This window comes from Thalassophryne amazonica, chromosome 16, assembly GCF_902500255.1.
Source record: "Thalassophryne amazonica chromosome 16, fThaAma1.1, whole genome shotgun sequence".
NCBI classification, from domain to species: Eukaryota; Metazoa; Chordata; class Actinopteri; order Batrachoidiformes; family Batrachoididae; genus Thalassophryne; species Thalassophryne amazonica.
Window position 1 is genome coordinate 30,768,668 of NC_047118.1, and position 15,235 is coordinate 30,783,902.

Here is a 15,235-nt window from a genome sequence, read left to right on the forward strand (position 1 = left end):
GCATCTCAGATGTACCTTATGGCAATTTGTAGCTAAACTTTCAGGTCATCTTTTTAAGAAAATCCTCCTCTATACCACTTCATCATGAAGATGGATAACTGGTGATACAAAATGCAAAGCTTGCACTGTGCATAATTTCTCCAATCACAGCCACATAAGCCCATTTCTCCTGGGTTGGCTGGGTGTCTTTTCTCACTCGTCTTCTTGCACAGCCACTCAGTTTTTGAGAACTGTCTACTCCATGCAGATTTACCATAAAGTGCCATACTGTTTGTATTTCTTTGTAATTAATGTAAATACAGTCCAAGACATATTCAGTGGTAGCTTTACCATCAGAGAGCCTCGCCCAAAACTACCACAAAAGACTCCAAGCTGTCGATGTTAAAGGGGTAAGCCTATAATTTATTCTGGGTGGCTTGGTGACCTGAAGGTTTAGCTACAAATTGCCAGAAGGTACATCTGAGATGCAAGCCTGGATTTGATCTGTTTTGGTGAAAGAAAATCCTTCTCTGCTCTACTCCACTATGAAGCTAAGAGTAGTGATGCAAAATGCAAAGCTTGCACTGTGCACAATTTCTCCAATCACAGCCACATAAGCCCATTTCTCCTGGGTTGGCTGGGTGTCTTTTCTCACTCTTCTACTTCTTGCACAGTCACTCAGTTTTTGAGAACTGTCTAGTCCATGCAGATTTACCATAAAGTGCCATACTGTTTGTATTTGTGTAATTGATGTAAATGAAGTCAGAAACGTATTCGATGGCAGCTGTACCATCAGAGAGCCTCGTCCACAACTACCACAAAAGACTCCAAGCTGTCATTGATGTTAAAAGGGGCAATACACCGTATTAAGAACGGGTATGTAAACTTTTGATCAGGTTCATTTGGGTAGTTCTCTTGTCATTTTGATTTAAAAAGAGGAAACACAGTTGTTTAACAATAAATGGCTTCACCCAACCACTAACCGTGAGTGGGGGAAAAAAAATGTTTTTCATTCATATTCTCTTAAAAATGGCCAAAAAAAAAAAAGCAACAATTCTGCCAGGGTATATAAACCTTTGAGCACAACTGTACATTAAATGGGGTTTTCAATGTTAAATTTAAATGGCCACAAAATTTGTAATCTGGATCGGATCCGGATCAAACTTTGTCAGTTGATAAAGGCTATGGTCCTGCATAACACTGTCAAATGTGAAAGCAATTCAGTCATTTTTGATAGCTGTGAATTTTTGAAAATTTGTTTTGTTAAAGGATAGGGATTTTTCCAAGATTTGTCCTGACTTTGACCTATTACCTTGAAAAATTCAATCAGTTCTTGCCTATCAGGATATGAATCTTCTGTAAAAAAAAAAAAAAAAAATCGTAATGATATATGGAAAATTGTGGGTTCCAGACTGTTCACAAACAGGGCTGAAAACATAACCTCCAATTTTTGTGGAAGAGCTAATAAAAACTCAAAAATTACACAAGTACTCACATCCTTTAATCAATACTTTGTTGATGCACCTTTGGCAGCAATTACAGCCTCAAGTCTTCTTGAATATGATGCCACAAGCTTGGTGCATATATCTTTGGGCAGTTTTACCCATTCCTCTTTGCAGCACCTCTCATGCTCCGTCAGGTTGGATGGGGAGCGTCGGTGCACAGCCATTTTCAGATCCTTCCAGAGATGTTCAATTGGATTCAGGTCTGGGCTCTGGCTGGGCCACTCAAGGACATTCACAGAGTTGTCCTGAAGCCACTCCTTTGATATCTTGGCTGTGTGCTTAGGGTCATTGTCCTGCTGAAAGATGAACTGTCACCCCAATCTGATGTCAAGAGTGCTCTGGAGCAGGTTTTCATCCAGGATGTCTCTGTACATTGCTGCATTAATCTTTCCCTCAATCCTGACTAGTCTCCCAGTTCCTGCTGCTGAAAAACATCCCCACAGCATGATGCTGCCACCACCATGCTTCACTGTAAGGATGGTGCCTGGTTTACTCCAAACATGACACCTGGCATTCACACCAGAGAATTCAATTTTTGCCTCGTCAGACCAGAGAATTTTGTTTCTCATGGTCAGAGTCCTTCAGAGCCCAACATTTGGCTGACAGGTTAGCGCATCCATGTCCATGGTGGAGATTGTGAGTTGGCATCCTGAGTGGAGCGAGTGGAAAGTCAAATACAAAGTCAACGCAGAAGCAGTGTACACCCACTACAGATGCACTTAGTCTTCCAAGTGCATTTTGAAGGTAAGTGGATTATCCTTCTCCTGAAATCTTGGCTCACCAATAATGAACTGTAAGAGTATTTTGAAATGTCTGTACATCATGAATTAAATAAAAATCTAAAAGCCAAAATGATGGTGTAAATAAGTAAGTGCACCCTTTCGTATAACAAACTGCCACTTTTACATCCAGTCGTCTTCAGACAAGTCAGGGATGGATACATGAACACTTTTCAAGACACCGATTATGCCCTGCATCAGTTATGAAGAAATACAGTGTGGCACTCTGTATGTAGACATTACGTTCACTGAGTACAGTATAAAGGGCATAATTTTAGAAATTTGAATATAAAACGGCTGAGTTTTTGTTTTTTGATGTCCTAAAAAAATTCAAGAGATTCACAAACTTTCAAGCAGCACTATATTTAGTACATATAGAGAGAGAGAGAGACCCTAGAATTGAATGGTCTCAATTCCTGCCAGCATTCCACTTTGCCAAATGCAGTCTCTACTCTTTAAATTCATTGCAGACATATTTAAATGGTAACTAGAAACTTTTTATCATTGCGATTTTGTTTTTTCTGAAATCATTCCTAGTTTACTTTTTATTAACGCATTTAATTTTTTTTTTTTTTTTTTTTTTTTTTTTTTTTGACCGTTTTAGTTATCGGAACTAATATGTGCTGCCTCCTGAATAGTCGGAGGTTTTTAGTAAAGGAAGGGTCCTCTTCTGAAATGTGTCCGCCCGCTGTAGGTCATATTTTGTTTATTTGGCGTGTGTTTGGAGATTAAATTTAACCTTCTGTCAAACCAGCTGTGTTTTTTTTTCAAAGGGATGAATGTGGCGTTGTTCGCATTTTGAACTACTTTAAGTGCAGGTGAATTTTCGTGATGCACGTATGTTGAGATGTTAGAAATGTAACAAAACTTGAAAAACTTTCCGTAGAAAATGAATCAAGTACACAAACAGATTACTTTATATAGCAGGCTTTAGGCATACAGTCTGACAGTTTTGCCTTTGTACATCTTCACAATAGAGTTGAAATCAAGGTGTCTCTGAAGGATATACTTTCAGCTTTAATTCAGAAGGTTTTAACAAAAACATTCTATTAACTATTTAGCAATTGCAGCCATTTTATTCACAGTTCGTGTTTTCAGAGGCCATAAGTAATTGGACTAGCTGAACATAAATATTCTTAATACAGATCATCACTTTCACAGCCAGTTTTATATGGATAAGTCAAGAAATGGATATGTAAACATTTACAAGCCAAAGAATATGTCTTTGGCTTCCTAGACGTTTACACGCACATCTTGTCTCATTTGTAGAGATGTGGGGATAGGCCACTTGTCTGCCTGGGTGGTTGCTGTCCAGGATCCACAGTGATGTTGTAGATGTGTCGATAGCTCATGGCCAGGGCCACAAGGACATTAAAGAACGTACTGGTGTCTTCTTTGCAACTGAACAAATCCTGAAGAATCTTCGAGTGAATAAAAGGATATAATTTGAATGTGTGAAATAGCTGTTTGTTTGGCTCCAGGTTAAATTTGACAGTGTTTTTGACTCGCATTAAATACAAAGAATCATTCAAATCTCTGTGTATTCACTGCCATACAGGGTAGGAAGGAAAGAGTGATGAACTGATCCCAGAACAGGAAGTCAACATTATCAGTGAACTGAGCTGAAGTTGTAAGAGTGAATTCGAGGCCCATCGGGTTGGTGCTTACTTCCGGTTTCGTTAGTGTGAAGTTAATGAAAATTGACAACTGGATAGAACAACATTTCATTATAGGTTACTCCCCAGGTGAAGTACCTGTTTACAGCTGGGTGGAGTGGGCCACTGCAGATGAAGTGTCTTGTCTTTGTACAAATGTCTATAAATCATATATCCTGCAGCTGGAATTGGAAAAAGAAGTGCTGATGCCTTTTAATCACCTGCTGATGCAGAAACCATTCCCCACACATTTATAAAAATACATTCTTTTTAACCAACTCAGAAAATGGCCTGTTGAATTCTGAATGAACACAATGTGAAAAAAATGAGTAGCAGCAGGGACAAATGAAAGTATAAACCAGACAGTTAAAAAATGGTATTGTATTTTTTTCAATTACTTTATCAGATGCTACCATTTTCCCTGAGAGTTTTGATATTTTCTTTGTAGGTGCACTAAGTCGGACCCTATGTTACACATTCTATGAGTAATGGATGATGACACACCAGATGAAGTCCTCACAGAGCTAAAGACCAGGCAGCTTGGAGGTTGGGGTGTTGCTCAGATAGCAGCTGGAACTGGGCTCATTGTCTATGCAGTGTGGGCGGGAATCCTTCAGCCAGGCTTCCGTAGAGTCCCCCTAAGGCTACAGGTATATGTTTTACTTTATGTATTAGGATCTCCATTAACACTGGGTTAGCATCATCTGTTCATGGGGTCCAACCAGCATGATATGTATGCATATGTCTGTCTATATACAACATATTGCTTTTATAACATACAACATGGCAACAAGCAAACACAGCTCCGTCTCTAAGAATTTTATTGCATCCGTTTTCAGCAAACTCCAGAACACTAACTATTACTGTAACTATGAATTGTGGAGTCACCAGTACCCACTTCTGAGCAGGTCTGTAATGTTTTCCCAGGTGCCATACATTCCTGCAAGTAAGGCCCAAGTTCATAATGTAATGAAATTACTTCAAGGTCGAAAGGGAAGCCTTGTGGATTTGGGTTCTGGTGATGGCCGAATTGTAAGTATATGCTGAACAGAAGGCTAATTTTGTGTGCTTTATTACAATGTTGAACAGTTGTGTAGATAAATATAAGATGACATCCCTAAAATCAGCACAGTGTCATCATACTGCAATTGTTTAATGCATTTTTTAAATATACAAACAACAAAACAGCCCCCATCCATTATTCCATGAAAAAACTGTAAGCAGCTATTGTCAGGATTTGGGTATTCGGTTTTCTGGTCTTGGTTTGGTTTTGTTGAGTTGCTCACCGGGGTTTTTCCTGTTGGGGTCTGCCTGTCCCTTTCTCTCTCGTCTCTCTCTGCTGACTCTTGGTGGTGGGTGTTTCCCTTGCTCTCTGGTCACGCCTCCCTTCTGGTTCTTCCTTGCACACCTGTTCCCAATCAGCACCTCATCACCTGGGTGTATTTAAGTCCCTCAGTTCTCTTGCTTCTTCGCCAGATTGATGCGCCTAGTGCCTTCTCTCCAGCTCTGTTTGTATTCTTGACCTGCTTGCCTCTTGTGTGTTCCGATTACCTGCCTGTATCCTCGACCATGCCTTTGATTGATGTTTTTGGTTGTATTACTCTTGGTGGACTGCTTTATTGTGTACCAGACCCTATTTACTGTTTCAGTAAACTGTTTTTACCTGAGCTTGTTGTCAGATCCTGCATTTGCGTCCAGCCGAACCAGTTATCCAGACCTGATAACGATGTTAAAAGCAAAATATAGCTCAGTCTAAAAAACAAACAAAAAAATAAGAACAGACCAAAAAGAGATAATTGTTTTTTGGCTGTTTGAATATACCGATAGAAAGAAAGAACGACAGAGAGAGAGAGAGAGAGTGTGAGTGAGTGAGTGAGTGAGTGAGTAAAATCTGAAGTGGGCACACTAAAGATATGCCCCCCCCCCCCCCCCCCCCCACACACACCCAAAAAGAAACCCCAACAAATTGTATGTTTCCACCAACTGGAGTGCCACACCACATATGCGATTCCACATTATTTTCAAGTACACTATGCATATATATATATATATATATATATATATATATATATATATATATATATATATATATATATGTGTGTGTGTGTGTGTAAAATTTGATGAGGGCACGCTGAGATGTGCCCCCCCTCCCCCCCCAACACCAGTTTCAACCATCTTGAGCACCACACCACCTATACCTTTCCACATTATTTTCAAGTATTTGGCTTGCTAATACAATCAAATCAATTATAACCTAGATTCGAATAGTAAGTTTGCAGTCTCGAAGTGCTTCAACAATAAGTGCTTCTTCAACAGAAAGTACATAGGCATTGGAAATAAGTGTATTTAATACTGTATTTATATATTGTATGTGATTTTTTTTTTTTTTAGTCCTTATCGAATCCACACCATGCCATATCTTTAAGATTCAAGAAATCTGAACAAGCACACAAACACCTGAATGTGTATGGCCTTTGAAGCCCTAGATGTCACTTCATGAAAAACAGGTGTGTGTGTGTTTGTGAGACAACATGGGACTGAAGAACACATCAGTAAACCATTGTCAGACGTCAGTTAAAGCTGCACTCTACAAAACAGAAGGCATACATCGCCGCTGTCCTGTAAGCTCCGCCCTCTTCTCTTTGCATGATCACATCTAAGAATAATAATAATAACTTTATTAAATATAGCACTTTCAGGATAAATACATTTCAGAGTGCTTTGTAATACCAATTTGACATAAAACACCACAATTTAAAAAAGCAATACACAATAAGAATGATAAGACAACTAACAACAAAACCAAATATGCAGACAATATAAGCATAAAATATTCAAGTAAAATAAGAAAATAAACCATTTTAAACTACAGAAAAGAAGTGCGCCTGATCAGCTGATACCATACCCCCATAACAGTGCCTATGGCATGGATGGCGTACATAGCAGTGAGGGTATCATTAATGCTAAAAAAACAAAAAAAAAAAAACAAAAAAAAACCCAACATATTTTCAAAGCTAAATATACTACATTCTCATACACACAAAACCACATTCTGTCCAATTTAAAAGTGAATGGTTTGTGGACACACAGTGCGGGTGCAAAAATGGCCTGCCTTCCTGATGTCATGATTTGTCTCCAATTGAGAATATGTCATGGATTATGCATTGCAAAATACAGAATACAGCAATATAGATCATTCTACTTTCTAAACTTCAGAAATGTGTTTTCAGTGTTAAAAACTTCCAAAGAGTTTTTTTTAAATAAGAGTACAGTGGGGAACACATGATTGTATCAACTTTTTTTGAAATGTGTCGCTATCATCATATTCAAAATGAGCATGTATTTTTGAAAAACAATAAAATGTGACACTTTATCAAATGGTGTCTGTACAATTTTTAATTCATTTTTCAGTTTAAAGGGTTTGCAAATTGTCACATTAACTTTGTATGTGTGGTACATTTGACGCAGCATCCAAATGTTTTTGGAAATGGTGTTTTAACGGTCTACGCTAAATTTGTTTCTGGGTGTAGTTAATCCTCAAAGATGCATTTTATGTCAAATTTAATTATTTTTGAGCAACTGGCACTGTGAAAAATGTGTAGAAGGAGGTAATTCTCATTTGTCTTAGCAGTATATGAGTTTTCACTGTGTTTACTCTTTGATTTTCATGAACTTTAAACTGGCAGGTCTTGGAAGCCTATCGGCAGGGCTTCTCTCCTTCCATTGGTTATGAGCTAAACCCCTGGCTGATTCAACTGGCCTGTTTTAATGCCTGGAGAGCAGGACATCATGGGAAAGTGACATACCGGCGTGAAGATCTCTGGAAGGTTTAACAGTTATTTATAGTATTATTGTGTTAACACCACTTCTGGTTCTTGGCTTATTCACATTTCAGCTCTATCTCATTGTAGGTTGACTTGACTGATTGCAAGAATGTCACAGTGTTTTTGGCTCCCAGTGTGGTGAGTAATTCAACAAAAATGGACCTGTTTTGTAAAATGGGGCTTTCAGTGGAGCATTTAAAAAAATATTCCAATGAGGTGTGTGTATAATGAGTTGGGATGAGGTGTTGTGGGTCACCTTTAAGACTCTGTGCAAACTGAGGAGAATATTCCTTGGACTTCACTGTAAATACAACCTGCAATAAGAAAACAAAAAAAAACTTTAAACTGTGATAGGGTCAAGTGAATTTGTGGCATTGCTTTTAATCTCATTGGTGTGTCACTTTCATTGTGAATTCACTAATAAAACACCAAATAATGTCTAATATTGTTTCCAGCAGCATTTTGCTGAATGTCGTGACCTGTCTATAGTCTTTAGATTTAGATGCCATCAAAGTAGTTCAATAATCATTATTCATGGGAAAATGGTGGTTCTAAAAATCTATTATATTCCAGTTTCTCTGGTGAATATGGCATTAATTCTGTTATACATCTGTGTTGCTAGTTGTCATTGCTGCAGGAAAAATTACAAGCTGAGCTTCCTGATGATGCCTTAGTGGTAGCTGGTCGTTTTCCTTTCCCTGACTGGGCGCCCTGCAGCACTGAGGGGCATGGTGTGCACAAAGCCTGGGCATATAGCGTCCAAGCACAAAGACAGCACAGCTGCAAGAAGACGAGAACCTGTACTAGTGCAACTGTTGACTTTGACAATAAAGTATCCAAGGAAAAAGGATCCACTTCAGAGCTTAAGCATCTACACTGATGTTTGCAGTAATCCACCAACTTTGATAATAATATTGTTGAATAATATCAGTGATATTATCAATCAATAATATGGATTGATAATATCATTAGGATGGCAATATTTGTGTCTTTCTTGCCATTTTGTAATGCTTGGGGAAAGTATCCATCTGATATGCTGTAAAATATCTGGACTCAACACAGACTGCACTGTTCAAGCTGTTCTCCTGTAAATGTGTCTTTAATGACAAGGCCTTCAAATAAGAATTTTGACTGTGCAGCCATTAATGCATCCCATTTGTTTAAAAGATTCTTCTATAATACTGGTGATTTGAATACTTGTGATTAAACTGTGATGTGAACTGAACTGAACCGCTTTAATTAAGGTGTTTAAACCATAATATGCACAGGCATTGTCTCCATTGACCTGCCATAAAACCCATGTAATTTGGCAACTCTAATTGCCTGCAATTTTTTCATGTCACACCTTTTTTTAAGTCTGGTAATTATACAGTAGTATTACATATGATTTTTTTTTTTGTCTGGAACTGATAATTCTGCTTTCAAGCTGATAATGAGAGAGATGGTCCTGGGATCAGGGAAAAGTTGAGCAAATATTGTTAGTGATTCAAATGTTCCTCCAAATTTTTCTTTTTATCACATTGTTATTATTGTTATTATTTTACTGTGAGAGCATAATTCTCCATTCATCTTATTCTTTATTACAGTTTTCATCCACACCTAATAACATCGCAAAGATCCAATAGGGATAAATGTCAGAACTTTGACTACCCTCTGTTTTTAGCTGAAGTTGTAATTATTACCTCAGGAAAGAATGCACTCTTGAGTGTAGCATTTAGTTAAAAAATGTGTGTGGCTAACAATATTGAACTAATAGGATTAATAAATAGAATGGTTTTGACTGTGTTGAATGTTTGATCTCCAAAGTAAAGGTCAAACAATGTCACCGTCCATTGGATTCTGTGACGTGACATATGTTACCCTGTAAAGTGATAAAGCAGGACACATGGCGCAAACTATTCCTTTTTAAAATTGAAGCAACTTTAACTTGTGACCCCTGTACAAACTGAAATTGATGTTTGTCACCATCCTTGTTATTTTACCCCATAACACCATAACATTTAGTCATAGATAGTCCACAAACAGTACCAAACTATATTTCTTAATGACTGATGATAATGTCGACATTCAGCAAAGGGTGGACCTGTGTCAGGGGGCGACCCCTCTCTGGCAGCAGGTTTACAAAATATTTTGCATCGTTTAATGGACCACACACAAGACGTATGGGGAGGGAGGGGAAGGGGAAAAAAATTAATTAATAAAAAAGTTAAGGTAATAAAATTAATAAAATAAATGAAACATATTTGTATATATATGTGTGCATGTGTATGCATGTGTGTATAGGTGATGTATGTGTGTATTTTGTGTATGTATATCTACATATATAATATATATATATAGAGAGAGAGAGAGAGAGAGAGAACTACCATCGACGCATACAATAATAATTCTTCTAAATAGTCATTCTCTGAATAAATGTGGGGAACTTATTGACATATGAAAATGACTCAAGGAATGACACCAGCAATATCAATAAAAAAAATTGATTGACAATAATAATAATATTATTGTCATTATTACTAACTATTATGGTGGGAATTTTTATTATTATTATAGATATTCATCACTAATATATGACATCAATTACATAATAATAAAAAAGTAATATTGGTCACACTCAGTAGTGGTAATAACGTATGGGTGTTTGCGGGGGGGATTAAATAAGCTTGTCTTCACACCCCTTTTTGGGCTAAATGCGCGTGTATGTATGTATGTATGTTTGTACGTATGTATTTCCTGTTCTTTTCAACCCAATGTAGGTAAATGTGAAAGAAATGCTTATTTTGTAAAGCTCGAAATAAATATGTATATATATATATATATATATATATATATATATATATATATATATACATAATATACATGAAGTGTAATTGAAGTGTAATTGAATATTGAAGTGTATGTCTGTGTGTTGATATGTAGTGTGTTGTGAATTTGTGTTTATGTTATTATGACTGTTATAATTGTTGGACTTGTACTAGCAGGGGTGGGCGTTGATAAGCTTTGCTTCTGTCCACACCCTTTCGGACTCACAGGCTTTGTTTATATAACATTCATGTTATTTGTATGTTTCTGTTCTTTTGGATTTGTGTGTGTGTGTGCCGAATAAATCCACTCATTCATTCAAGACCAAGACAGTGACTTGAAAATGATTGTGCATGTATCCTCTGACTTGTCTCAGGAAACCTGTAGGCCTCTGAAAATGGAGGACAGCTGTGTATAAACAGATGTAATTACTAAATGGTTAATGCAAAGGCTTTGAATTAAAGTTGTGAGTCTGCACCGAGTACATCTCAATAGTTTCATCACAACTCCTTTGTGGCATTGTTCAGAAACAAAATTACAAAAATTGTCATCCCTGAAATGGCATTACATTGTTCAGTAATGCAAAGTGGATTACAGGTTTAATGAAGTTAAATGTTTTTTTGCACATTTTTGTGAATCAGAATAGGATGGGACCATCTTTTCTAAATAAAATTTTTAAATTATTTGTCAAGTTGCTTCCACGATTTATTTATTCCATTGTTTATCCTTAATGGTAAGACATAATGAAATGCTTCCACAGAGTATATTTATTACCTGAATTATATATATATATATATATATATATATATAATTACGCTTCTCAACAGACAAATAGTGTTATATTTTGAAAATAATGACGGAACTCTGCGCCGTTCTTAGTTTGACTAACTTGACGGAGGCTCGTTGGATTGGTTGATTTTGCAATGAAAGAGGAAGTTACCCGAAAACGAGCTGCACATCCACCCAAAAACAGAATGAGGAAAAAAGAACAAAACAGGAACAAGAGATGTTTTATAGTGCGTGTCCTTGTCCTATATATATATATATAAAACGGTCGGTGTACAAAAGTCAGCTGCTCTGATATCACAAACGGTAATGTCAAATTGATGCAAGGAGTTTGACAGCTAGCGTTAACGAATCTACACCCACATCCTTTTCGAAAAGCTAGGGAGTTAGCCATCCGCTACAACGTTAGCACAGACAGCTAGCTGTCGCTGCTGCTGCCGGTTTAGCCATGAGATAACCAACGCGATTTTTACATTTAACAACCTTTTTAAATTGATTTTTTTACGACAATGCAGCTGTTATATCTATTCCAAATATCAGATTCGTTGTCTGTCTTACACGTTCGGTAGCTGATGTCGCGTGTAGTTCGAGCAAGGTAAAAAAAAAAAGTTTGTTTTGCAATATTGTCTGGAAAACAGCGAGGCTAACTTTGGCTAGCTAGCAGAGAACGATGAACCCCTTGGTTCTGCGGCTACGTTAGCCTCAGCTAATGTTAGCTGCTACGGTGGCTAGCTGCTTAGCAAACTTGAGTTTCTTATACTCCAGTTAATTTGAGACGACGTCGTTTGAAGAAAGCTTCTGAGTCAACAAAATATGGTAAGTATGTTATTGCATGAAAAAAAAACTTTACATACTCCCTGTTGCAGTCACTGTTCAATGCCACAAGCTAATATCTGCTTAGTCTTGTTTAGTAGGATCTAAAGTTGTTAGGAGTGGGATATGTTAGTATATTTCCATACACGTAACACTGTATGAATGCGTGCGTAAGGGTCGTCTTTGCATATTAAGCGATATAACGGTTTGAGAGAGGCCAGTTATTTGACAGGATGACAGCTCCCTAAGCCATTTCATACGACAGGACGCCCATCTTGCCAAACTGAATATTTGCGTTGAGTAATGTTAAGCCTCGGCAAGTTGTGGCTTATTTGAGGAATTCAGACCCGCCTGCTACACAGGACAGGAGCTGGTGTTTTAAACTTAAAGCTAACTCGAGTTCTTTGCACAGGGTGGAACTCTCTCCTCTTGTCGAAGCATGGCATTACCTTTTCATATAAAGAAACTCAGGCTTTTAATAGAACTTTACAGTAAGTTTCCCATGCAGATTTTAAGATTGATAGTTGATCAAAGGAGACTGTGGTTGTGTCAATTTGTGACTATGTCATCTACATTTCCCTGATTATGAAGTCAGGTGTGCATAATTTTGGTAGTACATGTTTGGTGGCCAGCCATAAATGTGTGCAGGCATAATCATAGAAATTATTTAAGTGCAGTAACCAACATGCACAAGATAATCACGCAGTCACTCAGTTTAATAAAGTTCGAATTACAATTCCAAAGTGTCTACAGGTACGAAAGGCGTATCCCAAAACATGTACAGGTATGTGCAGGTATGGAATGAGAAGTAGTCGAGCATCGAAGCAAGAAATGTTTGGAAACATGGGGGAATTTCAAGTCCCGTGGATCTGGATTAGGGGTAGGCATAACAAATTGCCATACTATCCCTAGAAACGAGTAAAACTAGTGGCATGGGGAGGACATTCAGAAGTAATGAAAAGACAAAATGTCGAGAGAAGTGACGCTGAATATGGGAGCAGGGTGGGGAAATGAAAGCTTTGACAAATGTTACTGATAAGGGCTGTTTATTTCCTACCCATGTGATGGAATAGTGTTAATCATTGCCGAACTGCACTGTGTCATATTTGTCACAACAAAATGTGGTTATTTGTTTATTATCAGGCTTTTTCAGTTGTAACGCTTTGCAATTTAAAAATAAATGTTTGAGTTTGTGTATATGTCTGCCAAGTAAGTGGGAATGAAAAATTAGGTAACTATATTACTGATAAAATAGTTACTTGGTAAATTGTGAATGCAGAGGACAAAGTTTGTTGTATGTACATACATACAATGACATTTAAAAAAAATCTATTATTTTGATCAGAATAGTCAATTTCAATTAAATGACACCATGCACAAATTTTAGCTGGCATATTAAATACCATGCATGCCATGACATTTAATTTTTTTCTCTCTCTCTCTCTATGTAAGAGAAATGGCAGTCTGTATTTTACCAGCTGAAAATGTTATATTGTTTAAATGTGTCTAAAATGTGTTTGATTCTCATATTTACTTTTCATGGTCCACTAGGCTTCAGAGGAGGCATCTTTGCGTGCACTGGAGAGTCTTATGACAGAGTTCTTTCACAGCTGTACCACCAATGAGCGCAAGAGAGAAATAGGTGAGTTCCAGCTTGTAGGAAACAGTGCCCCAGTTGAGAAAAAAAAATTGTCCACACTTGGTTTTTTGGTAAAATGAGAGACATGGTGTGGTGAACAATAATTGTAAATTGTACTCCTTTTACAAATTAAGAAGAATGAGATGGACAACATAGTAAAGTTTGATGATATTTATTCATGTAGTATGTATTTTACATCAAGCTAAATTGTAAACTGTCAGGTTATTATTGTTGATATTTGGGGAGGTGATGGTCTGGTGGTTAAGCGTTGGGCTTGAGACCAGAGAATCCTCAGTTCAAACCCCAGCCTGACTGGACAATCACTAAGGGGCTTTGGGCAAGGTCCTTAATCCCCAAGTTGCTCCTGGTGTGTAGTGAGTGCCTTGCATGGCAGTACCCTGACATCTATGTGTGAGTGTGTTTGTATGAATGGGTGAATGTGAGGAATAATTGTAAAGCTCTTTGAGCGTCTGATGCAGATGGAAAAGTGCTATATGAAGGCAGTCCATTTACCATTTTGTTCTAAAGTGACATTAAAAAAGTGAAAGCCATGGGCTGAAGAATCTTGTCGGACAACATTTTCTCAATGTTTACTCTGTTAGCATGTTAATTTTATGATTGTCATGCACTACTTCGGCTTTCTACTGAGTTGTAAATTATCATACCACAGTACTTTGTGTCTCATACACTACAAATAGGTATGATTTGGTCATCATGTATCAAATGAGCTATATATAATTCCGATCTAGTTTAAAATAAGTAGTAGATAAGAATAATTCTGATTTGAGAGATTGGGCAATGCTGTGAACTCACCATTACACAGTACAACATAGCTCATTCAGACAAAACTACAGTGGTGAGTTATGACAGACCAGGCTAACTACAGCATGGCTATGTCATGATGCAATTAAAAAGTTTAAATGGATTTTTTTTTTTTTTTTTATCCAATGTGGAGTAGATTGCTTTCTGTGTTGTTTTTTGCTTGAGATCCTATTTGAAATATACAAGAAAGTGGTGAAATTGAAATACTTTTGCCTTACTTGATATGGTTTTCCTAATAGTTTAACATTTACTTCGTATCAACTTTTATAGATCTAAATCCAATCCACAAATTTAAAAGTACGGTGAAACTCGCATATAATGGATTCAGGTGGACCAGCGAATTTTATCTGTCATAATCAAAATTCATTATATGTATATAATGGACAAAATCTGTTATATATATGTAGGTGATTAGTTATAGTCAGGAGGCGCCGAATGATCTACGGGGAAATCCTGAATCGAGATCAGCCTCATTTAATGACCGGGTCAAATTTTCCTCTGAAAAAAAGGCCTGCCTTAAATAAGCAGCGGGCATAATGTGCATTAAAAAGATTACATTTGGTCAAGTCACTCTTTATGTTAGTCTGCTGCGGAGCATTCCTTAAAATTCTCTGCAACTCAGCTGTAA

The 15,235-nt window shown here is 37.2% G+C and overlaps 2 protein-coding genes across 4 annotated transcripts in view; both read left to right on the forward strand.

Moving 5' to 3' along the window:
• The first annotated feature begins 2,919 nt into the window (after positions 1-2,919).
• On the forward strand, positions 2,920-9,886 carry antkmt (adenine nucleotide translocase lysine methyltransferase). 3 transcript variants are annotated; one of them, XM_034190447.1, is made up of 6 exons: positions 2,920-2,957; positions 4,367-4,568; positions 4,846-4,950; positions 7,605-7,745; positions 7,830-7,880; positions 8,365-9,886. In XM_034190447.1, the coding sequence occupies exons 2-6, from the start codon at positions 4,407-4,409 to the stop codon at positions 8,620-8,622; spliced, it is 717 nt and encodes a 238-aa protein (XP_034046338.1). In that variant the 5' UTR covers positions 2,920-2,957; positions 4,367-4,406; the 3' UTR covers positions 8,623-9,886. The 3 variants fall into 3 exon arrangements, with proteins under 3 accessions (XP_034046338.1, XP_034046336.1, XP_034046337.1); XM_034190445.1 differs by having other exon boundaries at positions 2,954-3,081; positions 8,365-9,883; XM_034190446.1 differs by lacking the exon at positions 2,920-2,957 and adding an exon at positions 3,018-3,100.
• Positions 9,887-11,515: 1,629 nt separating this feature from the next.
• xpo6 (exportin 6) overlaps positions 11,516-15,235 on the forward strand; it is a 30,302-nt gene continuing 26,582 nt past the window's right edge. The window contains exons 1-2 of the mRNA XM_034190003.1: positions 11,516-12,149; positions 13,698-13,788. Of these exons, the coding sequence (XP_034045894.1) occupies positions 12,147-12,149; positions 13,698-13,788 (94 nt within the window). The 5' untranslated portion in view covers positions 11,516-12,146. The remainder of the gene's footprint in view (positions 12,150-13,697; positions 13,789-15,235) is intronic.